Genomic DNA, 25,941 nt, shown 5'->3' with positions numbered 1-25,941 from the left:
TTCAAGAGCCATTGGGGATGCTGGCCAGCAACAACCATATCCCATGTAAGAATAAAGAAGAGCAAAAGTCCCACTGGTGATCAGAACAAGGTTGTAATCAATCCCCATCTGCCAGACCTTTCAGTGAGGATCCCAAAACCAGCATTTAATATCAGCTAACGCTTCCGATCAATGACTTGTCAAATTCAAGTTTTGTATTTTTGTACCTAGTATGTTCAGCAGGGGAAGGGTTAATGCAACCTGCCCGTACAGCTGCAATAAGCAATTGGAAATAATTTGCAGGCCATATCAGAGGGTTAACTGCAGAGAGCAAGACTCAGCCCTAACTCGAAAGCAACAGTGAAACAACGTACAGTAATCATTTGGATGAGGAGCCTGAAATCACAGGAAACAGCCTCTCCTACTATCAGATCCTGCTGACGTGATGATCTCTGCCCTTTGGATGAAAGACACATGGATACCGCATGTGTAACAGCACAGGGTCAGGAAGCTGAGGCAGGCTGACATGTTGCATTCACTTTGTGTTCATGCTCATAAATAATCATTTGGAACTCCCTGTCACCAGCTAACACTGCTTCTTAAAAATCTGATCACACAAGTACGCAGTTTTTACAAAAGAAAAATCTTGTTTATTGAGCTTCAGCAAGACATTCAACTCTTTAGATGCTCGTTGTTTCTACAGTGGCATGTGTGCAGCTTTTTGACTCCAGCTCCTGTAATCCTTGCCAACACTGGAATGAGCGGAGGGAGTGACTGAGCAAAGACAGTGGAATTATTGTGAAAGATGCACTATTTATCGTGTCAGGCCCTGAACGGTTCCTGCTCTCTTCTCTCCCTCACTTGATTACCAACCCTGATTCTCCTGACACCAGTGTTGTTCCAAGGGATCTCCCTCAGGCCAGCAGTTGCAATGTGGTTGATCTGTGCAAAATTAAAATAATTCTTACAAGTCCGTAAAGTAGAGTGAGATACTCTCCATGATTCCGAACGACATGTGGTGAGACCACATACGGAGCGCTGTGTACTGTTTTGGTCACCTTAATTTATAAAAAAAGATGTAGCTGCATTAGAAATAATACGAAGAAGATTCGCTGGACTGATTCCTGGGATAAAGGGCTTAGAGTTTGTGATGAAAGGTTGGAGAGACTGGGTGGTACCTATTGCAGTTTAGAAGAAAAGAAGTAACCTTATTGAAACAGATACAATCCTGAGGGGACAGGATCCGATTGATACTGGGAGGACATTCCTCTTGTCAACCAGAACTAGGGACGTGGTTTAAATAGGAAAGGTCTTGCTTTTAAGACAGAGAGGAGGAAAAGATTTTTATTCTCCCTGAGTCTGTGGAATTCTCTATCCCTGAAAATTGGTTGTATATATGACAATAAAGAAGGTTATCTTAAGATTACAAAGGGATCTTGATAAATTGAGCCAATGGGCCAAGGAGTGGTGGATAGAGTTTAATTTAGATAAATACAAGGTGTGGCACCAAGGCAAAATGAACAAGGGTAGGCCTTATGCAGTTAATAGTAGGGCCCTGAGTAGTGTTATTGAACATGGACCTAGGGGGTTCAGGTACATAGTTCCTTGAAAGTTACATCACAAGCCGTTAAGAAGGTATTTAGCATGCTTCCCTTCATTGCGCAGACTTCATTGCGTCTAGGAGTTGGGATGTCATGTTGTGGTTGTACAGGATGTTGGTCAGGCCACTTTTTTGGAGTACTGTGTACAGTTCTGGCCCTGCTAGAAGAAAGATATTATTAAATTGGAGAGGGTTCAAAAACATTTACCAGGATGTTGCTGGGACTAGAGGGTTTGAGTTATAAGGAGAGGCTGGATAGGCCGTGACTTTTTTCACTGGAGCGTAGAAGTTGAGGGGTGACCTTATAGAGGTTTATAAAATCATGATGAACATATGTAAGGTGAATGGCAAAGGTCTTTTCCCTAGGGTGGGGGATTTCAAAACTGGGAAGCATATTTTTAAGGTGAGAGGAGAAAAATTTAAAAAGGACCTGAGGGGCAATGTTTTCACACAGACGGTAGTTCGTGTGTGGAATGAATTGCCAGTGGAAATGGTAGATTGCCAGTATAGTTACAACATTTTAATAGGCATTTGGACAGGTACAAGAATATGAAACGTTCAGAGGGATATGGGCCAAATGCAGGTAAATGGGACTAGTTTCGTTTGGGGAAACATGGTCAGCGTGGACAAGTTGGACCAAAGTTTGTGCTCTATGAGCTGTGAGACCTGGGTCATTGACTGTCTTCAAGACTAAGGAAGACAAGGGAGCTAGGGCTTATGGGGAACAAACAGGGAAGTGGGAATGAGACCACAGCAAGATTGGCCATGACTTTATCGAGTGGCAGAGCAGGATTAAAGGGCAGAATGACCTGCTACTGCCCCTAAGTCCCATATACTAATGCAGTTACAGGAAGTGGAAGGCTAGCAATAACAGTAAATAATAAGCCCCATCTCAGTTGGAAGGAAGGAGGACACTGTTTCTGTTAAGGCTCCACATTTCTTAGAGACAAGGATGAATGCATTTGCTTTACCCAGCAACTTTGGATTAATATATATCCTGCGCACCATTAATTCTGAGATTGACTGCAGACTCACAAAGTATTTAATGGTTTCAGTGAGAACAAGACCTCTTGCTAATTTTGAGAACAATAATGTTTTGATGTTGGATTTGAGAGCACTGTGAACAAAGAGCATGGAATCCCTACAGTCCAGATAAATGCCATTCAACCCATCGAATCTGCTCCAACTTTCTGAAGGGCATCCACCCAGACCCACTCCCCGACCCTATTGTCATAACCCTGCATTTTCCATGGCTAATCCACCTAGTCTGCACATCTTTGGACTGTGGAAGGAAACCCGCATAGACATGGGGAGAATGTGCAAACTCCACACAGACAGTCACCCCAAAGGGGGAATTGAACCCGGGTCCCTGGAGCTGTGAGGTATCAGTGCTAACCACTGAGCCACCATGCCACCCAGCATAATGCCTGCCTCTTGATAATTCTCAGAACTATTGTCAAATTCAAAGTTAGTGTTTTGTTGGAGTGAATGGTGAGCCTAGCAGGTGATGGGTCTGTACTGTGTGAATGCAACCAATTGCCAGCGGTGACCCTGGGAATAACTGGCAGGTCACACTGACCATTATTTAGCTAGTCCTTTGCCCTTTTAGAGAAAGGAATTTGCGTTCCCAACACAAGAGATGAGCACCACTATGGGGTATGGCTACCATGATCTATCTGCGTCAGAGCTGTGACCTCATGCTAGCTCATGATGGTAATTGAAATCCCTTCAAGTATTTATCATTTAGACCACAAGGAATAGGAACCAGAGTAGGCCATTTGGCCCCTCAAGCCTGGTGTACCAGGCATAATCAGCCATTGCTCATGTCCTTTCCCCATGACCCTCGATTCCCTGAACTGATTGAGATTCTGTTTATCCAAAGCTTAAATACACACAAGCACTTTGCCCTGCAGCTCTCTGTGGCAACTCACAACTTCTGACAGAGGAAATTCCTCCTCATGTCAGCCTTAAATTTAAAGTAAGTGGTGTAACATTTGAAATATGCAATGGCTTTCTGCTATCCACACGGACTGAAGTAGCTTTGTGTGGAATTTATTGTGATGCCCAAATTGGATTAAACTTTCACATTTTAAAACAATATTTTTTAACTTTAAAGATGTAAGTACCTGAAGAGAGAATATTGATGTAACTTTACTTCTTTAACACCAAATGGGTCAGAGGCCCTTTGCTTTACATTTTCTTTCTAGAACCGTTCCTGAGACTTGTTTTCTGTAGGTTTTTTTTGCAGTGCGTTCTGAGACACTGCAGATTGCTGTGGGATACAAGTTTTATAGCAACACCCTCTGCATGCACTGTGCTCCACCTAGTGGCCACATTGGCTGAGGTGCACCCCAGAGATAAAATCCAACCATGTCTCTTAATCTCCCATAGATTCATCTATGCCAGCAGGCCATTCTGCCCAAAGTGTCCATGCTGGCCTTTATGCTTTGCATGATCTTCATTCCATTGTTTTTCCATCAGTGTATGTCTGTCATCCTTCCTCGTTTACTTATTTAACTTCAACATCTGTACCTCCTGCCCCCCGCTCCCCCCCCCCCCCACAACTTTTGTTTTTGCTTAATTCAACGGAAACATGGGAACAAAGTATTTTGGATGCTGGAATTCCGAAATAAAATCAGAACATGGACCGGAGAACCTCAGCAGGTCTGGCAGCATCTGTAGAGAAACATTCAGAGTCCATGTTTCCAGTCACACATGACTGTCCTTCAGAAAACCTATAGGAGGCAGGGTGTGAAGGGCATGTGGTCAAGTTCTGAAGAAGAGTTGTAGAACCCCTAAAGCATGGGAAAATGCCATTTGGCCCTACAAGTCTGCACTGATCTTCCAAAGAGCAGCCCACCCAGGCCTAGACCCCGAAACCATCCCATCCCTGCGGTGACACGGTGGCTCAGTGGTTAGCAGTGCAGCCTCACAGCACCAGGGACCCAGGTTTGATTCCATCCTCAGGTGACTGTCTGTGTGGAGTTTGGACATTCTCCCTGTGTCTGCGTGGGTTTCCTCTGGGTGCTCCAGTTTCCTCCCACAGTCCAAAGAGGTGCAAGTTAAGTGGAATTTTAGTGGAATCCCTACAGTGTGGAAACAGGCCATTCAGCCCAACAAGTCCACACTGACCTCTGAAGAGCACCCCACCCTGACCCAATACTCCTGCATTTCCCTTGTCTGACCCACCTAATCTAAATGTCTCTGAACACTATGGGCAATTTCCCATGGCCGATCCACCTAGCCTGCACATCTTTGGACTGTGGGAGGAAACCGGAGCACCCGGAGGAAACCCACGCAGACACAGGGAGAATGTGCAAAGTCCACACAGGCAGTTGTCCAAGGATAGAATCAAACTTGGGCCTCTGGCGCTGTGAGGCAGCAGTGCAAACCACTGAGCCACTGTGCTGTCTGCTGTGTGCGTTGGCCATGCTAAATTGCCTCATAGTGTTCACGGATGTGTAGATTAGGTGAGTGGGCAGGAGGTTCCAAGGGTCGGTGTGGACTTGTTGGGCCAAAGGGCCAGTTTCCATACCATAGGGAGTCTAAAAAGACACACATTTCCCATGGCCAGTCTACCTAGCCTACAGATCTGTGGACTGTGGGAGGAAACCGAAGCACCCAGAGGAAACCCACGCAGACATGGGGAGAATGTGCAAACTCCACACCGACAGTCACCCCAGGGAACCCGGGTCCCTGACACCGTGAGGAAGCAGTGCTAATCACTGAGCCACCGTGCTGCCCTGAACAACGAAAGCACCATCCCTGGGCGGTCTTGAACGACCAACCTTTCGGCTGGCAGCCAAACGCACTGACCAGTTACATCACAGAAACTGGCGCAGTCATATAGAACTTCAGACGTTAACTGTCTCTCTTTTAGTATAGATGCTGCCAGAACTGCTGAGCTTCTCCAGCATTTTCTGCTTTTAGTTCCAATTTCCAATAAATGCAGTATTTTAGGAACAAAAACAAAGTTGCTGGAAAAGCTTAGCAGGCCTGGCAGCATCTGTGGAGGAGAAAGCAGAGTTAACGTTTCAGGTCCGGTGACCCTTTGTGAGAGGACCCGAAACGTTAATTCTGTTTTCTCCTCCACAGATGCTGCCAGACCTGCTGAGCTTTCCCAGCAACTTTGTTTTTGTTCCTGATTTACAGCGTCCGCAGTTCTTTCGGTTTTTATACTCAGTATTTTGCTGTGAATGTGGCGGCCGTCCACCTCAGCAGCCATGTCAAACTGGCCAGGCAAGGAGAATAGAACCAAGCGTCTGCCTTTGCCTGCAGCAGGGTGTATCTCAGCGTTCTGGGATGAGTCTTGGTGCATTCTAAGAGGCCATCTCAGAGTGACACTACTGGAAGACACACACACACACACACACACACACACACACACACACACACACACACACACACACACACACACACACATACACTCACACACACCCATACACTCACGCACATGCTAACACTTACACACGCTAACACACATCCCCATACACACCTACGCTAACACACATCCCCGTACACACACACACACACTCACGCTAACACACACACATGCTAACACACACACCTATGCTAACACACCTACGCTAACATACATCCTCATACACACACATACACGCTAACACACACACACACCAACACAGCTACTCTAACACACAAACACGCACACACCCTAACACACATACCTATGCCATCACACACACCTAAGCTAACACACGCACATGCTAACACACACACGCTAATGCACCTACGCGAACACACACACCTACACTAACATGCACACATATGCTAACACACACACGTACGCTAACACACACACATATGCTAACACACACACGCTAACACACGCGCACACACACTCACTCACTCTCTCTCTCTCTCTCTCTCTCTCTCTCTCTCTTCTCCACCTCTTTAGCAGCTGTTCCCTGCCCTGAGAGAGACTGGCATAATGGACAAGAAAAAAAATAAGATTAAAGGTTTTTCAAAAATTCTGGATGGTTTCGCTGATACTGACTCCCCTGATTTGCTAAGCCTGCAGAGGGGAATTTAAGTTGATGTTTTTTTTTAAAAATGTACTTGCTGCAAACAATTTGAACCAATGTGAATGTACGGAAGGTGAACCAGAGCGGTTCAGTCTTTTGACATTGGTTTTATTCAGACCTTTTCTGCCGCCAGCAATTCATCATCTGTCACAGAGTCAAAGTGAAACCTCTCCTGGGAAATGTACACACTTGTGTGGCAAAGAACAATGACTGCTGCTGTGAGGACCAGAGCAGTAGGTTAGGCTCTGAAAAGAAAAACAAAAAACCGTGGATGCTGGAAATCGGAAGCAAAAACAGAAATTGCTTGAAAAGTTCTGAAGAAGGGTCACTGGGCCTGAAACGTTAATCCTGCTTTCTCTGAAAATTGTTAAATTAGGATCAGAAGAGGACGATAGCTTTCTTTTCCTTCTGAGTATTACTGAAGCTATGTTTCTTCAAAGCATTTCATCTTGCTTATTCATGTGGATATTGCAGAAGAATATAAATTCAGGGGGGAAACTAACACTTAGACTGGCTGAGAGCAGGGCAGCACAGTGGCTCAGTGGTTAGCACTGCTGCCTGTCAGTGCCAGGATGCAGGGTTCAATCCCAGCCTTGGTCGACCATGGTCTGTGTGGAATTTGCACATTCTCCCTCTGTCTGTGTGGATTTCCTCTCAAAAAGTCCAAAGATGTGCAGGTTACGTGGATTGGCCGTGTTAAATTGCCTGTGGTGTGCAGTCTAGATGAATTAGCCTTGGGAAGTGAAGAGGATGGGGGTTAGGTCTGGCTGGAATGCGCTTTGGAGGTCAGTGTGGACTGCGTGGCTTGCTCCCATATGGTGGGGATTCTATGGGATCAGACTCTGAACCTGGTCAGCCAGCACATGGACTTTCATTTCTTTTCTTTTCTTGTTGAGTTCATGGTTTCAAACCTTATGTCTTCCTTCAGATCTAGCCATTCTAGCTGATAGTACAAGAAGCTTTTAAACCTGAAAATGTTGCGTATGTACAATTCTTCACGTTTTTCTTGCACCCAAGGAAATCTAGAAGCTTCAAAAAAATGGGGAGATAGTGATATTGTGCTAAAGACACTGAACTAGTGATTCACAGGCCCAGGCTAACCTTCTCAGGGCATGGGTTGAAATCCCACCACGGCTATTAGAACTTAAAATTGATTAAACCTCAAAAGCTTCTCATTAATGATGACCGTTGATTGTTGTAAAACAAAATCATCAGTGTCACGAATTTTTCTTGGGGAAGGAATCCTGCTGTTCTCACCCAGCCAGGCCTACATGTGACTCCAGGCTCTCAGTAATATGTTTGACTTTTAACTTCCCTCTGAAATGGCCGAGCAACCCGCACACATTGCCCAAGGGACTTCAACTTTCCAAATATTGACTGGGAACACTATAGTCCAAGTACTATAGATGGGTCAGTTTTTGTCCAGAGTGTGCAGGAAGGCTTCCTGACACAGTATGTAGATAGGCCAACAAGGGGCAAAGCCACATTAGATTTGGTACTAGGTAATGAGCCCGGCCAGGTGTTAGATTTGGAAGTAGGTGAGCACTTTGGTGATAGCAATCACAATTCTGTTATGTCTACTTTAGTGATGAAAGGGATAGGTGTATACCACTGGGCAAGAGTTGTAGCTGGGGGAAAGGCAATTACAATGAGATTAGGCAAGATTTAGGGAGCATAGGATGGGGAAGGAAACTGCAGGGGATGGGCACATTAGAAACGTGGAGCTTATTCAAGGAGAAGCTCCTGTGTGTCCCAGATAAATATGTACCTGTCAGGCAGGGAGGAAGCTGTAGAGTGCGGGAGCCGTGGTTTACGAAGGAGGTGGAATCTCTGGTTAAGAGGAAGAAGAAGGCTTATGTTAGGATGAGATGTGAAGGCTCAGTTAGGGCACTTGAGGGCTACGAGGTAGCCAGGAAAGACCTAAAGAGAGAGCTCAGAAGAGCCAGGAGGAGACGTGAGAAGTTGTTGGCAGATAGGATCAAGGTAAACCGTAAGGCTTTCTATAGGTATTTAAGGAATAAAAGAATGACGAAAGTAAGATTAGGCCCAATCAAGGATAGCAGTGGGAAGTTGTGTGTGGAGTCAGATGAGATAGGGGAAGCGCTAAATGAATATTTTTCGACAGTATTCACTTGAGAAAACGACAATGTTGTCGAGGAGAATACTGAGATACAGGCTAGTAGACTAGGTGGGATTGAGGTTCACAAGGAAGAGGTATTAGAAATCCTTCAGAGGGTGACGTTAGATAAGGCCCCTGGGCTGGATGGAATTTGTCCCAGGATCCTCTGCGAAGCCAGGGAGGAGATTGCCGAGCCTTTGGCATTGATCTTTAACTCGTCATTGTCTACAGGAATAGTGCCAGATGACTGGAGGATAGCGCATGTGGTTCCCCTGTTCAAGAAGGGGAGTAGAGACAACCCTGGTAATTATAGACCAGGGAGCCTTACCTCAGTTGTTGGTAAAGTGTTGGAAAAGGTTATAAGGGATAGAATTTATAATCATCTAGAAAAGAATAAATTGATTAGGGATAGTCAGCACGGTTTTGTGAAGGGAAGGTTGTGCCTCACAAACCTTATTGAGTTCTTTGAGAAGGTGACCAAACAGGTGGATGAGAGTAAACCGGTTGATGTGGTGTATATGGATTTCAGCAAGGCGTTCGATAAGGTTCCCCACAATAGGCTATTGTACAAAATGCGGAGGAATGGGATTGTGGGAGATGTAGCAGTTTGGATCAGAAATTGGCTTGCTGAAAGAAGATAGAGGGTGGTAGTTGATGGGAAATGTTCATCCTGGAGGCCAGTTACTAGTGGTGTACCGCAAGGGTCAGTGTTGGGTCAACTGCTGTTTGTCATTTTTATAAATGACCTGGATGAGGGCGTAGAAGGATGGGTTAGTAAATTTGCAGACGACACTAAGGTCAGTGGAGTTGTGGATAGTGACGAAGGATGCTGTTGGTTGCAGGGAGACATAGATAAGCTGCAGAGCTGGGCTGAGAGGTGGCAAATGGAGTTTAATGCAGACAAGTGTGAGGTGATGCACTTTGGTAGGAGTAACCGGAAGGCAAAGTACAGGGCTAATGGTAAGATTTTTAGCAGTGTAGATGAGCAGAGAGATCTCGGTGTCCATGTAAGATCCTTGAAAGTTGCCACCCAGGTTGACAGGGCTGTAAGAAGGCATACAGTGTTTTAGCTTTTATTAATAGAGGGACCGAGTTCTGGAACCAAGAGGTTGTGGTGAAGCTGTACAAAACTCTGGTGCGGCCGCACTTGGAGTATTGTGTACAGTTCTGGTCACCGCATTATAAGAAGGATGTAGAAGCTTTGGAAAGGGTGCAGAGGAGATTTACTAGGATGTTGCTTGGTATGGAGGAAAGGTCTTACGAGGAAAGGCTGCGGGACTTGAGGCTGTTTTCATTAGAGAGAAGAAGGTTGAGAGGTGACCTAACTGAAACATTTAAAATAATCAGAGGGTTAGATAGGGTGGATAGGGAGAGCCTTTTTCCTAGGATGGTGACGGCGAGCACGAGGGGGCATAGCTTTAAATTGAGGGGTGAAAGATATAGGACAGATGTCAGAGGTAGTTTCTTTACTCAGAGAGTAGAAAGGGAATGGAACGCTTTTCCTGCAACGGTAGTAGATTTGCCAACTTTAGGTACATTTAAGTCGTCATTGGATAAGCATATGGACATACATGGAATAGTGTAGGTTAGATGGGCTTGAGATCGGTATGACAGGTTGGCACAACATCGAGGGCTGAAGGGCTTGTACTGTGCTGTAATGTTCTATGTTCTAAGGGATGAGCAACAAGCACTGGTCTGTCCAGTGAGGCCCACATTCCATGACAGGATGTGAAAAACAAGCCCCCATCGCCAATTACTTATTCTTCGCTTTCTGCCCTTTCCTGTTGGGGATTCAGTTTAGCTCAGTTGGCTGGTCAGTTGGTTCACAAAGTGGTGTGATAACAGCAGTGCAGGCTCAATCCCCCGCGTCGACTGACGTTACAATGAAGGGGCTCTCCTTCTCAAACTCTCTCGTCTCCTGAGGTGTGGTGGCCCTCAGGTAAAGCCACCAGCAGTCATCTCTCTGTAATGAGATAACAGCTTTAATGGCCTGGCACCACCACAGCAACTTTCCTGTCCTGTTGGTACTGATTTCAGAAAGAGTTTGCACATTGAAGCACCCATTCGCAGCTGTAACTTTTCAGCAACACTAGTGTCTCAAATAAAAGCAAAATCCTGCAGGCACTGGAGACACTCAGCAAGTCTGGCAGCATCTGTCAAGAGAGAGAAGCAGATTTAACATTTCAAGTCTAATATGATTTTTCTTTAAGACTGGCTCAGTTCCTGCAGCAGTTTCTGATTTTATTTCAGTATGACCTTTCAGTCCTAAACTATTTTGTACCAGTCCTGTCCTCATCATATCTGGGGGGTGGTATTGTTGGGGGGGCGGGGAATGTGTTGGGGGGACGCGTGGAGGAGGTTGAAAAGGAGAGGGAACTCGGATTTGCAGTCCAAAGTGCTTCCCCAGCGCTGCCCCACTGAGATTGGCAAAATATATTTGAATGAAGAACTCAACCTCAGCAGCAATTCCAAAATATCTGATTTTTGTTTTTGCAGCATTCAAATCAATGCGATCCATCTCACTTTGAAACAATATTTTCCATTAGCCGATCGGACTACAACATTGACTGCAGTGTGCCCTGATTTACAACTACAGTGCAAGTTACTCTAGGATTCTGATGTTGGCTCTGTGTGATAGGACAGGGTGTCTAGAGAATAGATCACTGCTAGAGCAATAATGCTGGAAGAAAAGTTTCTGCTTGGGTATGCTGGATTACTAAAGCTGATGCTGATCTACTTTAGTGTCACAAGTTCAATCCTTACATAGTAAGAGTTTAAGTAGCCTCAAGCCAGACCCTAATGCACGTAGATTGTGCCCCAAGGTGCTTGTAATGCACTGGGTGGGAAATTGGGATCTAATTTAAGAAAGGCCCGAAGCCAGTCAGGTAATTGTTTTGATGGGGGGGCCACTACATGTAGTTTTGGGGCTGACAGCACTTGGTGCTGGCAGAGAACTGTAGGTTACCTGCTGTAACCTTGCCCTCTGTTATACAACCTGTCTGCTTCATCCTCCCTAAATAATAAAGTGTGATGCTGGATGAACACGGCAGGCCCAGCAGCATCTCAGGAGCACAAAAGCTGACATTTCGGGCCTAGACCCTTCATCAGAGAGGGGGATGGGGAGAGGGTTCTGGAATAAATAGGGAGAGAGGGGGAGGCGGACCGAAGATGGAGAGAAAAGAAGATAGGTAGAGAGGAGAGTATAGGTGGGGAGGTAGGGAGGGGGTAGGTCAGTCCAGGGAAGACGGACAGCTCAAGGAGGTGGGATGAGGTTAGTAGGTAGGAAATGGAGGTGCGGCTTGGGGTGGGAGGAAGGGATGGGTGAGAGGAAGAACAGGTTAGGGAGGCAGAGACAGGCTGGGCTGGTTTTGGGATGCAGTGGGTGGAGGGGAAGAGCTGGGCTGGTTGTGTGATGCAGTGGGGGGAGGGGACAAACTGGGCTGGTTTTGGGATGCGGTGGGGGAAGGGGAGATTTTGAAACTGGTGAAGCCCACATTGATACCATTGGGCTGCAGTTCCTGCAACCTTCGGGTGGCATCATTGTGGCACTGCAGGAGGCCCATGATGGACATGTCATCGAAAGAATGGGAGGGGGAGTTGAAATGGTTCACGACTGGGAGGTGCAGTTGTTTATTGCGAACTGAGCAGAGGTGTTCTGCAAAGCGGTCCCCAAGTCTCCGCATGGTTTCCCCAATGTAGAGGAAGCCACACCGGGTACAATGGATACAGTATGCCACATTGGCAAATGTGCAGGTGAACCTCTGCTTAATATGCAAAGTCATCTTGGGGCCTGGGATAGGGGTGAGGGAGGAGGTGTGGGGGCAAGTGTAGCATTTCTTTAGATGACATGTCCATCATGGGCCTCCTGGAGGGCCACAATGATGCCACCCGAAGGTTGCAGGAACAGCAACACATATTCCGCTTGGGAACCCTGCAGCCCAATGGTATCAATGTGGACTTCACAAGCTTCAAAATCTCCCCTTCCCCCACCACATCCCAAAACCAGTCCAGTTCGTCCCCTCCCCCCACTGCATCACACAACCAGCCCAACCTGTCTCTGCCTCCCTAACCTGTTCTTCCTCTCACCCATCCCTTCCTCCCACCCCAAGCCGCACCTCCATTTCCTACCTACTAACCTCATCCCACCTCCTTGACCTGTCCATCTTCCCTGGACTGACCTATCCCCTCCCTACCTCCTCACCTATACTCTCCTCTCCACCTATCTTCTTTTCTCTCCATCTTCGGTCCGCTCCCCCTCTCTCCCTATTTATTCCAGTTCCCTCACCCCATCCCCCTTTCTGATGAAGGGTCTAGGCCCGAAACATCAGCTTTTGTGTCCCTGAGATGCTGCTTGGCCTGCTGTGTTCATCCAGCATCACACTTTATTATCTTGGATTCTCCAGCATCTGCAGTTCCCATTGTCTCTCCTTCATCCTCCCATTGGCTTCATCCTAACTACAAAGTGTTTTTGCATATTGTCAGTTTGATCAAACCACCCATGCTCTCTGGGTAAAGGTAAATTATGAGCATAATTTCTTGTTGAGTCAATTACAGGTGGTAGAATTCCAACAGTTTTTGTTTGGCTTTGAAAGGGTGAAACTGGATTGACTCTGGTATCAAAGAACAGAAGCATTGGGAACTCCAGTACAGTCTCGGGGAGAAGCAGAGTCTGACTGGGACCATAGCCGGGAGGAAATGGTTCAACCCGTGTCAGTCCCAGGGCAGGAGCCAGCAATTAGATTCTGACAGACACACTCTGTCTCTCTCTCTCTCTCTCGCTCTCTCTTAGACATTCTCTCTCTCTCTCTGTCTCTGTCTGTCTGTCTCTCTCTCTCTCTCTCTCTCTCTCTCTCTCTGTCTGTCTCTCTCTCTGTCTCTTTCCATCTCTCTCTCCCTCCCTCCCCCCCCTCTCTCATTCTCTCTCTCTCATTCTTTCTCTCTCTCATTCTCTCTCCCTCTCTGTCTCTCTGTGTTCATCTTCTTGACCTGCTGTAACCTTGCCCTCTGATTATGTCTCCCCTCCTCTAGACATGTGACACTCGATGGAAGACATGTGTCAGTGACACAGATGGTACCCTCGGGTTTTCGCTCGGAGCTCTGTTTGTCAAAGCGACGTTTGCAGAGGACAGCAAGCAAATCGTAAGTTGAGAGCAGCTCATTCTCATCACCAAGAACCTGAGGACTATTCTGAGTCTAGATTTAATTTAGAGCTTATTTTTCATATAAAGCTGTGGTCACAATAATAACGAGGAAACTGTTAACAGAGCATTTGCCAACGTTGACAGCATAAATTACCGTTGGTTCATCATGCTTCTCCCTCCATCTGAGTGCATGTGCAAGCCAGTCCCTCAAATTCCTCCAGCTGCACCCTCTGCTCAGTTGTATCATCCACTAGAAATAGAAACCTTTACAAAGTCGCAGCAGAGCCATTTAATCATTCCCTCAAATCCCACTTTAAAAGCACAGAGAATGTCGGAGAAACTCAGCAAGTCTGGCCGAATCTGTGGAGAGGAAGAATTAACATTTCTAGTCACATGACTCTTGAAGAAGTCATTCTAGACTCATACTAGACTCGAAATATTAACTCTGTTTCCCTCTCCTGTCAGACCCGCTGAGTTTCTCCAGCATTTCTGTGTTTGAGATTTCTGTCTGACTAGAGCTATCGGGGTGTTCTGTGGAAGGTTAGTTTTTAGAATGGGGCCTGGGAGAAAGGCCACTCACCTTCAGCTGGTGTCATCACTAGGCTCATACAAAGCAGAGCTTTCCCTTGAGCAGAGCTGACCCCTTCCCTGAGCTCTATGCTAAAGGAGTGTGTACTGTAGATCTCACTGCCCTATGTACTTCAATCATCAAAGACTTGCTGAAGAGAGGTTTATTCAGTGCAGTCTGAGACAAGTTCATCTTGTTGGCAGAATTAAACTGACATGATCAAATACATTGGAGCTATTTCATTTTACCAAGACTTTGAAGAGGAATTACGGTATATGTGGCAACAAAACCCCACTCCTTAAGTTGTATTTCAACATTTACTTTGTTTATCACTTCACCCTTTAAATAGATAGTGAACGCTTCTCGCAATTCTCAGGCATTTTACACACTAATTGTAATAGGTTCAAAAGACAGTGGGACACAGACATGACTTGACAGGGTAGACACTGAGAGGTTGTTTTCCCCTTGGCAGAGGAATCACAAACGCAGGGCCCCTTGGATCATTTGGATCTGAGATGACAAGAAATGTGTTCGTCCAAAGCCTTTGGAATTCTCTACTGCAGACACTTTATTGTTAAATAAATACATTCAAGACTGAGACAGACAGTGCTTTGGTCTCTGATGTGTCAGGGGTATAGGGTGCATGTGGAAAGTGGAGTTTTGGCCAAAAACCAGCCTCAGTTTATTGGATACCAGAGCCAGCCTTGATTCGTATATACTACATTCTACTTCTGCAAAGTGACAAAGTTGCTTTGTAAAACTCTGGGAGAGATGTTGAAGAAGTTGTGGTAAGTTATTGCAGCGATTAGCATTCAAAAACAAGCACTGTGCACTGAAGGGAAGGGAGTGGGTGCTTGTGGATGTGGTGCTAATCAAGCTGCTGCTTTGTCCTGGATGGTGTCAAGCTTCCTGAGTGTTGTTGGAGCTGCACCCATCCAGAGAATATTCCATCACACTCCTGACTTGTTGATGGTGAACAGACTTTTGGGGAGTTGTTCTTTGCAGAATGCATCACATTTGATTAGGCTACAGAAGGGGTGACATAGTGGCTAGCACCAATGCCTCGCAGTGCCCAGGACCCAGGTTTGATTCCACCCTCTGGCAAATGCCTGTGAGGAGTTTGCATGTTCTCCTTGTGTGTGCATGGGATTCCTCCCACAGTCCAAAGAGGTGCAGGTTAAGTGGATTGGCCGTGCTAAATTACCCATAGTGCACAGGGATGTGTAGGATAGGAGCCTCAGCCACGATAAATGTGAGGTCACCAGGATAGGGTGTAGGAGTGGTTTGGGTGGGATGCACTTTAGAGGATCAGTGCGAACTTGATGGACAGAATGGTCTCTATCTGCACTGCAGGGATTCTGTGATGATTCCATAACCCATTCAGCTGTAGTCAGAAAGGAGAGAGGCGAGTTTAAGAACAAAAGTAGATGTTTAGAAAGTATTTTACTTGGACATGGACCACTTCCTCCTCAGCGCTCAGTGTCAGCAAGCCCTTCAAACCCTTAATACAAGGCAACACGGCAGCCATGTTAATCCTGTACTTTGTAGCGTTGTCATTATCTCCTGTGTGGGACAGAGCAATGGATTGAATCCTGGTCTTGTTCCTCAGGCAGAAGAGATGATTTCAGAAATTAAAGCTGCATTCGAGGAGAGTCTGAAGCAAACCAAGTGGATGGATGACCAGACCAAACAATCCGCAAAGGAAAAGGTAATGCTACTTCAGAGAGCCACAGCATAACCATGTGGAATAGCGCGAGAGGCCACAGGCAGGATGGAGCCAAGAGGGCAGATTACTGTTGCCAACCGTCTGTGACTAAAGAAAACAGGTTCCAAAGGAATGTTAAGAAATTTGCATTGATATATCATTTTTGAGGGTGATGGTGATGTACTCCAGTTCCTATGGTGCTCACCAGTCTCAATGGCGTGCCAGTGGGCACCATCTGTCCAGGCCACCAGGGAGGCACAGGCAAACAGGAAAAGCCTCTTCAAGTTTGTTTGTAGGAAACTAATTAAACAAATTAATTGGTGACAACCTCTTAAAAGGGCACTGTAACAAGATTCGACCTTGGGGGAACATTAAATGTTATTGAAAGTTTAAAAAGCCTATTGAGATATGTTATAACACTCCTCCAGGGCAGCCAGGACTTGAACTCAGACTTTCCAGCCCAGAGGCAGAGATACTGCCACTGCAGCACACAAGCCTGAAAAGTCTCAGCAGATGATTACTCGAGCAGATATAATGAACACGCTCCACGCATACCATCATCTACACAGTTAACAGCTGAGGAGCCCCATCTGTACCTCAACCATTGATTCATAGGCTCAACCTGACTTTGTGCAAGCAAGCTCCTTCAGTACCAGTGAGAGGGTCCCCCCCCCCCGCCCCGCCAATCCAGGGGAGCAATGGTTCTGGTTCATATGATAACGCTGCTATCAGCTGTTTGCAGAATGCCGTATTCAGCACCACTCCTTGTTTCACATTGTGCTTTTGTCTCGCATTAGGCTGATTCAATCTACGACATGATCGGCTATCCAAAGTTCATCATGGATCCTAAGGAGCTGGATAAACTCTTCAGTGATGTAAGTCAATGCTTTAGGATGACAGGAGAAACAGAGCGAGGGGCACTGAGTTAGCTGGCAAGCAAACAAATAAGGAGGGAAGTTTGAGCAGTATTAATGTTGCAAGTTGCTCCCAGATAAACAATGCTGTGCTGTTCAACTATTTGGACAAAATCTCCCAGAGCATAACAGTGATACACATGCAGTGAGGCAGAAGTACAGATTATTTATGTACTCTCGTATCTGTCTTTATCACTATGAGGCATCTACTACATCTAAACCCAAGGTTGCACTACCATTCGATTAGGTCGTGGCAGGATTTATTGATCCATCTCATTTGATCCCAGCAGTAATGTCCAAAAGCCGTCCATCTCTGTCCTGAATATATACCAAGCAGCTGAGTTTCCATGGAGCAGAGAATTCCAAAGATCAGAGCCCTCTGAATGTAGTGTAGCCGTGCCTCCACACCACGGTAGTGATGGATTACTCTGAGACTGTAACCTTGCATTCTGACCTCTGCAGCAAGGGGGAGCACTCCTCATGCTTCTGCCCTGCCTGTCTGGCCAGCACTCTGTGAATGTTGAGTGACCGTCACCCAAACCATGCAGATATCTGTGTTGCAAGGTCAGACAGTCTGCAAAATGTGTGGCCAACTGATGATTAAAGGGCAGCACGGGCTGTAAGCATTGCTGGAACTGTGTAATGAAGCTGAGGGTTTTATTGCACGCCTGACACCCAACACCCAGGCACGGACCTTATTTTCACACACACAAACTTTGGTGAAATAGGCAGCTTTACCAGACCAGGCCTGGTGGAATTTGGACTGGTGCCTGTCCTTCTGTTTGGATTTCTACTTGTGATACTCATTAGAGAGGCCTGGACTCGAGCGCCAGTCCCAGCCCAACATGAAGTGAAGGCCCATAAGACAGACTGGCCTCCTCTTTCTCCTGGGCTTCACTCAATACGAGTAGAGAGTCAGGAAGCAGAACAACTCTCCTCTGAAACAGCAATGACACACACAGCAGCTTCCTGGTTTTGACCATGCCCTGTGGTTACAGGTGGCATGTTGTCACGAAGTTCAGTTCCCCCAGGCACTACCCTCTGCTGTGGGTCTGGTTCAGGTTCATGTCGCTGTCCTCACCCCTCAGCGAAGAGGGGCTCTCCTGCTCGGTGAGATGTCAGCAGCTTATGCGTTCCAGATTACTGGAATGTTTCCTATCTGGAAATTACCTTTGATGCCTTTTACCCATCGTGCCCTCCCCTCTCTGCCTGGCCGTCCCCCACCTGCTTTTGGAGAAAATGGCCGTCCTCTTCCATGAACCCATAGACTGGGACGTCCCTGGCAGGAGAAAGGGCCCATCTTCCTTACCTTTGATCCTTGCCTGCTTTTCCCTGATACACAAAGGTGAAAAAGTAGGGCAGGGGCTTGTTAAACTGGGATGGGCTTGTTACTAACTGGCACAGCACAGGGCTTCCACTTAAGGAAGGATATACTGATGTAGAAGGAGTGCAGCAGAGGCTCACAAAGCTGACACTGGGGATAGCAGGACTGTCCCATGAGGAGAGATTGGTTCGACTGGACAGACTGTACTCACTAGAGTTTAGAAGAATGAAAGGGGATTGGATTGAAACATATATAATTCTGATAGGGTTATACAGATGTTTTCCCTGGTTGGGGGAGTCTGGAAACAGGGGATACAGCCTCAGAATGTGGGATGGGTCATTTAGGACTGAGATGAAGAAAAGTGTTTTCACCTGAAGCCTGTGGAATTCTCTACCTCAGAAGGCTGGGGCGGCCAAGTCACTGAATATCTTTAAGAAAGAGACTGATACATGTTTAGATTTTAAAAGAGGTATAGAGAGAATGTGGGAATATGGCATCGAGATGCAAAATCAGCCAGGATCATGTTGGGTGGTGCAGCAGGTTTGATCAGCTGAATGGGTGTACGCCCGCTTCTAGTTCCTGTGTTTCTACATCTGTCTCATTGAACAGACATCCATGAAACTGAGCCCCTCTGACCAATCCCAAGCCCCCATTTACTGCTGTACCTCACATGTCGATGATGCTTCAGAGCTTCCTGTTATCGCAAGCTTTGAAATTACGTCCTCCTTGTCAAAGTTCAGATTGTCAATCTGTATGATTAGATCCAGTGTATCCCCACTGCCTCCCCCCTGCTTCGCAAACGTTAGAGGGTGAGGTGAAATCTGATTGGAATATTTAAAAGGAAAAGAGATTGGAAAGGGTAGATGGAGTTGGGCGGGGTGGGGGAGAAAAGGTACAGTATTGTGGGGATGGGAGGGGGCGAAGATATTTAATGAGCAAGCTGTTCAGAGATGCTTTTGCACAGCAGACCAGGTTGGAGATGGTCCCGGGCCTCCTGGCTCAGAGGTAGGGGCACTACCACCGAACCACAAGTGCCCCCAGTTTTGGATAAATTGTTGGTTATATTCCAAAGTTATTGTTCTTCCATCTCAATGCTGATGAGTGGAAGACAAGAAATTTCCACTTCTTATCTCCTTGCAGTAATGTTTAAGTTTTGGGAGGGGTGCAACATTAGCGTTTAAGGAGTTGAGTGAGCGAACATGTAGGGGTTTTGGAAAAGTGAGATACTCATCACAAAAAGGCTGTGATTCCAGTTGGAGCTCTCGATGGGGACCAATAGATTCTGTGGATGAAGAGATGGCAGATCCAGCCTTTGAGTGGATTGAAAAGCAGTCAGTGGGAAGTAATCCAGCAATCTCTCCGTCTGGGATGGAAAGGGATGTCGGCTCCCTCACAAAGAATTGTTTCGAGAGGAGTTGAGTACTTGCTGAGTGAGTATTGTTTGTTTTCACACAGTACCAAGTGGTTCCTGACCTCTACTTCCAGAACGTTCTCCAGTTCTATAACTTCTCTGCTCGAGTAACAGCTGATCAACTGCGGAAGCCTCCCAATAAGGATCAGTGAGTAATCCACAGCTCTCCAAAGGTTCTCTGCCCAATCCCATAGCCTGCTGTGCTGTCACAGCATCATACAGTATGGAAACAGGCCCTTTGACCCAACCTGTCCATGTTGGCATGGCTAGGTTTTACTGGAAGCAGCCACCCGTGCCTGAGGGGGTCATCAGTCTGTGAGGGCTGGCTCATTACTAAGTACAAGGGTGGGGCCATCCAGTTTAACCTGCAGTTGAATGCAGTGTCCAGCAGGGATCACTGGTTAGTGATTGTATAGGTGGTGTGGTTACCCTGACATCAATCTGAGGTTGTGGGAGGCTGGTCATGGTACAGGTGCCCTGCCCACGTACAGTCTTCCCTCACTGCCCGCACCACCTCTGAATATTGTACAAACCCCTTACAGCTAAGCGAAGGTTAGAATTCAAATTTGACCTCCCTCATGAAGGTTCGAGCCTCACAACAGAACTCCCATTGCTTGCTAGATAACAAGGTGTGGAGCTGGATGGACACAGCAGGCCAAGCAGCATCTTGGAAAGCGGACGTTTTGGGCCTAGACCTGAAGGGTTTCTCCAGCATCTGTAGTTCCTATTATCTCCTCAGTGCTTGCTATCTGTTCTGTACCATCGACAGTAAATCTTGCTGTTTGGAGAGTGAACAAAATTGCTTCCAATGGGCAGTGTCCTCAGGTCAAGTTGGAGATCGGTGGTTAGTGCTGAGGGAGTGCTGCACTGTGCTATAGAGGTGCTATGTTTTAGATTTGACAATAAAACAAGACCCTGTTTCCTCTCTCAGGTAGATGTAAAAGACCAAAGGTGGGGGGGGGGGTGGGGGGGCAAAGGAGTTTACATGCAGCAACCTGATGAATATTCAATCCCTCAATCAGTGCCACTAAAAAATACAATATCCCAGTTAGCAGGATCCTAATGTGCACAAATTAGATATCACATTATAATCATAAGGGACTTTATTTCAAAAAGTACTTAGTTGTCTGTAAGCACTCGGGGACATTCTGCATATTCGAAAGGTGCTATTTAAATTCAGCAACCTTGCCTTGGAGTAAATGTTACTGGCTGAATCTACCCTGAACTAGAGAAATCTGTACTTGGGCAGGCTGTTGATGGGGACCTGGGTTTAACAGTTAGGACAGGTTATGCAAGGAGGTCCTTACTCAGACTAAGTCAACAGAACCTGCTGTTTTTTAGTCTGCGATAACACTGCGTGGAGCTGGATGAACACAGCAGGCCAGGCAGCCTCAGAGGTGCAGGAAAGTTGACATTTCGGGTCGGCACTCTTCTTCAGAAGTGACCCGAAACGTCAGCTTTCCTGCTCCTCTGATGCTGCCTGGCCTGCTGTGTTCCTCCAGCTCCACACAGTGTTATCTCTGACTCCAGCATCTGCAGTTCCTACTATCTCTGAGCCTTTTACCCTGTGCTAGCTGCTCCCTCTAGTGGCTGCACAAAATCAATGCAAACAGCAGCTGAGGTCTGTGTTAAACAGTTTCAGTCCTCACCAGTTTGACATCCAACTCTGCCACCTTTCCTCAGACATATTCTGTAACCAGGAGCTTACACCCAGAAAAGGCATTTCTTTACAGTACAGACTCGTTCTGCATTTCTCGTGCTGATGTTGAAGTCAAGTTTCCCGTGATATTTTAGAAAGAGGTGTGGCTTCAACTTGTATTCATCAGGACAGGGATGCAAGAAAACTGACACCAGAAAGGAACCAACAATTTGTACAGCATGAGGGAAAGGAGCAAACTGATTGGACTAGGGTTAACGTGGAGAATCATGGATAAATTGTTGGTTATATTCCAAAATTATTGTTCTTGCATCTCAATGCTGATGAGTGGAAGACAAGAAATTTCTGCTTCTTATCTCCTTGCAGTAATGTTTAAGTTCTGTACTACTGAGTGATTATTTGATATTAATTGTGGCATTTGCCCCAACAGGTGGAGCATGACCCCTCCCACAGTTAATGCTTACTACTCCCCGACAAAGAATGAGATTGTATTCCCAGCTGGAATTCTGCAGGCTCCATTCTACACCAGGGATTACCCAAAGTAAGTCATTACATCAAGTGTGTTACAGTGATAATTGGCTCGCCCACAGACTCACTGACCCATTTGTTGAGGTGGAAATGAATAGATCCATTTAACGAGAAGCTGTAATATGAGGGAGGAAAGGGTAGATGGCTGTGTCGAGAGGGTGAGGGGAAATGTGTCGAAGGAGGCTTCATGTGGAGCACACTCATTGACAATGGACTGACCTGTCTGTGCTGCATACCTGATACAATATGATATAAATTCAGGTCCCTAGCGAGAGGAGGAAAATTCAAAGATGAACCACGTGCCCGGCCAAATCAAAAAACAGGATCCAGACATCTGAAGTAAGATCACCAGACTCAAAACATTAACTCTGATTTTTCTTCACAGATCCTGCCAAACCTGCTGAGTTTTTCCAACAACTTCTGTTTTAGGATCCTGTGTGGCCTGGTTGTGGAATAAAGGAACAGAGCTCCGATACTGAGCCTGTGCAATGTTCTCGTGAATTCCCTCAATAGACAGTGTCATCCTGGTGAAGACCCAACCCCAGGGCTGAGAGAATCTGTTCAAGGCAGTCCCCTCTGTTTTATGGGGCTGGGTCCCACACTATGATTGTCAAAGGGAAGGGTTAACAACTGGGAACTGAGCTTCAAACACCTTGTGAGCTTTGTTTTCCTAAAGTCTCATGATAAATGACGGTTTCTGGTGAAGAAGTCACATCGAATGAATTTGCTGACTAAAAGGGATGAAATTGAAGATGGGCTGGTTCGCTGTACATGCATTAGGTGGGCCCATCAAACCCAGGCCTCCATCTCTTCAATGTATGACTGCAACTCTGATAAATCATTGCATTTAGACCAGCAATTGCTGTAAATGTGGAGCATTTATGTGGAACTAATTAAAACAAAGTCACAGGAAACAGAGGAATTGACTGCTTTCAAAAAGCTGACATGACTGTAAAGTCAGTCCCCAAGAGGACAGAAAGTACAGAGGCTTGCAATTTAAATAGAGAACTCTCTCTGGACATCAAACGGGGCCTCTATTCAGGTTCCATTCCCAAGTTGGAAAGGTGCCCTGGGACATAACTGTCCCCAGAGACCTCAGTGAAAAGGCACATGGGATTTCAGCCAAAACTCATTGAAATCACAGGCAGGGCTGAGAGGCTGCAGTCTTTATTACCAGGGTTTGCCAGCTCCTCAGGACAGGCAGCGTACTCTCCAAGCCAATATTCCTTTATAAAGGAGGGACCATTGGTCACTGCTGGGTCCCTTTGTCTGGCTTCCCCTTGCGCAAGTAGACATTTACTGAACTGAAGGAGACTATTTACCCCTCTTGTCTGTACTAGCTGAAAAATAGCTGTGCAACTTAATCTCATCTGCTTCGTCCACAGCCCTACAGATTACAGCTTTTGGAGTGTTTTCCTGCATCTGCCTAAATCAGAACCCATCCTACACAACTATAGGAGAAAGTTTAACTTGCACAGGCTATTTTAACAACAACCCATGAGTTGTTTGACTTTGGACATTGAAGGTGCCCGTGTTTAGTTTTGAAAAATGCACTCTTCAGGTTCATGATTTTGTTCTAATCAACAACCTATCTTTGTTCAACAAAAAGTTTGAATTGGATCCTTCCATTCACAAGAACATTTGGTGAATCCTGGACCTGCTTTGAATCCAAAAGCCACACAGGCCCAGATGCGATGAACTTGCTATTACTGGGCGTACTGATCTACTTGGCAAGAACTTTCCTCCAATTCTGAAATGGCAAGATTTTTTTCTTGGTGTTAACTGAAATTGTTTAGACCACTTACTTAACTCACTTTTTGTTTAATGCTGTCAGGGTCTCTTAATGCCCATCCTTCTTGCTGTCCTTTTTGAATTGTGGTGGAAATGTCTAAGTTATCAGGTGTGAGGATTCTGAGGATGAGGATTCTGCCAATGCTGGTAAAGCTGTAACTGTGATTGTTGGGATTGTGTATGAACTCTGTGGGGATAAATATCTGAGCTCCCACTCTGGGTGTTCTTCGGTAGCCAGAAAACTTGCTTCCATGTGGATGTTTACAAACAGTCCATAAGCCAGGGCTGTGTCAGTGACATTGGGCAATGAGTGCAACAGCTAACAAGACTGGAACAACTAATGAGACTTATTTCTCTATTATTAGGGCTCTAAATTTTGGAGGAATTGGAGTGGTTATGGGCCATGAGCTAACACATGCGTTTGATGATCAAGGTATGGAGATTTTAAACTTGAGTTTTGCATTGTGTCAGGATCTCTCGCAGTTTGAAGTGTTGTTGGAGGAACTGATGCCAACTCATAAAAATCAAAAGAACTGCGGACGCTGTAAATCAGGAACAAAAACAAAGTTGCTGGAAAAGCTCAGCAGGCCTGGCAGCATCTATGGAGGAGAAAACAGAGTTAACGTTTCGGGTCCTCTGGCAAAGGGTCACCAGACCCGAAATGTTAACTCTGTTTTCTCCTCCACAGATGCTGCCAGGCCTGCTGAGCTTTTCCAGCAACTTTGTTTTTGATACCAACGCATGTTAGTTACAGAAAGATTTCCATATTCCTGAGCATCATAGATCTGGCGGTGGGGGAGTGGGGGCGGGAGGGGGAGTGGGGTGGAAGCTGACGTCTTAGGCCCAAATAGCAGAGTTTGCCTGGTAGGGGAGTCCAGAACTAGGGGCCTAACTTACAAATTGGATCTTCTCTGATGTCAGGAAGTATCTCTCCATACTAGGAATCAGGGAAACCCAGTTCTTCTGTACCTTTTCCTCCTCCTGCCCCTACCACCCACCCCCCCATACCCCACCATCCTGCCATCCCTTTCCCTTAGGAAGGTGATGAGGAGCTGTTTTCTTGAACTGCTGCAGCCCATCTGCTGTAGGTGGACCCATAGTGCCGTTAGGGACTGCATTCCAGATTTTTGACCCAATGATGATGAAGGAGCAGCGATTCACTTCCAGGTCAGGATGGTGTGGGATTCGGAGGGGAACTCGAAGATGGTGGTGTTCCTGTGTATCTGCTGCCCTTGTCCTTCAGGTTTTTAGAGAACTTGAATTTGGAAGGTGTTGCCTAAGGAACTTCAATAGTTGCTGTAGTGCAACTTGTCAATGGTGCCGATGAGGAACTAGGGCAAATAAACGGAGCTCAGATGCAAATCCTAAATTATTTAATTGCATGGTTAAACAGGTTCAGGGACTATCTGGCCTCTTCCTGTTCATCTTCAAGCCTTCATTAAAAACCAACCAATCACCTACTAAATCCTGTCCACAGTCTATACCACCTTGAGTTAACTTAATGTAGTTTGCCCAGTTTGACATGACACTAAATGCTAAAAGGTGAAATATTTAGGCCTCAGTACTGATCCCAGCCAGGACACAGTTTCTCATCCAGTGCCCCCTGTTGGTGAACGTATGTTATAGAATCCTCACAGAATTGCTACACTGAGGAAGCAGGCCATTCAGGCCATCAACTGCACACCAACCCACCACAGTGCATTCCAACCAAACCCACCACGCCCCCACCCTATCCCAGCAACCCTGCATTTCCCATGGCTAATCCACCAAGCCTGCCCACATTCCTGGACCCTATGGGCAATTTAGTCATGGACAATCTACCTAAGCTATACATCTTTGGGCTGTGCGAGGAAACTGGAGCACCCAGAGAAATCCCACACAGACACGGGGAGAATGTGCAAACTCCATACAGACAGTTGCCAGAGGGTAGAATCAAACCAGGGCTCCTGGTGCTGTGAGACAGCAGTGCTAAAACGCCAATGTGTCTGAACATTAGTAAGGAAGAGGTTTGTTGTTTTGTGTGTGTGTGTGTTGGGGGTTGTGTTAGCTACACTTGCAGTGAGTCAGAGAGAAAACAAGAGAATTCATTTCTACTTCCTTTAACAGTTGCTTTCTCTGAGCCCAATGACTTCAAACAGTATCTGGAGCGAGCCAAAAAGAAA

The 25,941-nt window shown here is 46.2% G+C and overlaps 1 protein-coding gene across 10 annotated transcripts in view; it reads left to right on the top strand.

Moving 5' to 3' along the window:
• Positions 1-25,941, top strand: part of LOC125466670 (endothelin-converting enzyme 1) — a 294,487-nt gene that overhangs the window by 249,149 nt on the left and 19,397 nt on the right. For all 10 annotated transcript variants that reach the window (XM_048561509.2, XM_048561512.2, XM_048561507.2 and 7 more), the window contains 6 exons: positions 13,769-13,879; positions 16,059-16,157; positions 16,952-17,029; positions 19,848-19,951; positions 21,891-22,001; positions 24,145-24,212. In XM_048561509.2, coding sequence (XP_048417466.1) covers positions 13,769-13,879; positions 16,059-16,157; positions 16,952-17,029; positions 19,848-19,951; positions 21,891-22,001; positions 24,145-24,212 — 571 coding nt within the window. The remainder of the gene's footprint in view (positions 1-13,768; positions 13,880-16,058; positions 16,158-16,951; positions 17,030-19,847; positions 19,952-21,890; positions 22,002-24,144; positions 24,213-25,941) is intronic.

The sequence above is a fragment of the Stegostoma tigrinum genome, chromosome 28 (genome assembly GCF_030684315.1).
Source record: "Stegostoma tigrinum isolate sSteTig4 chromosome 28, sSteTig4.hap1, whole genome shotgun sequence".
In the NCBI taxonomy this organism is placed as follows: domain Eukaryota; kingdom Metazoa; phylum Chordata; class Chondrichthyes; order Orectolobiformes; family Stegostomatidae; genus Stegostoma; species Stegostoma tigrinum.
This window is presented reverse-complemented; position numbering and strand designations above follow the sequence as displayed.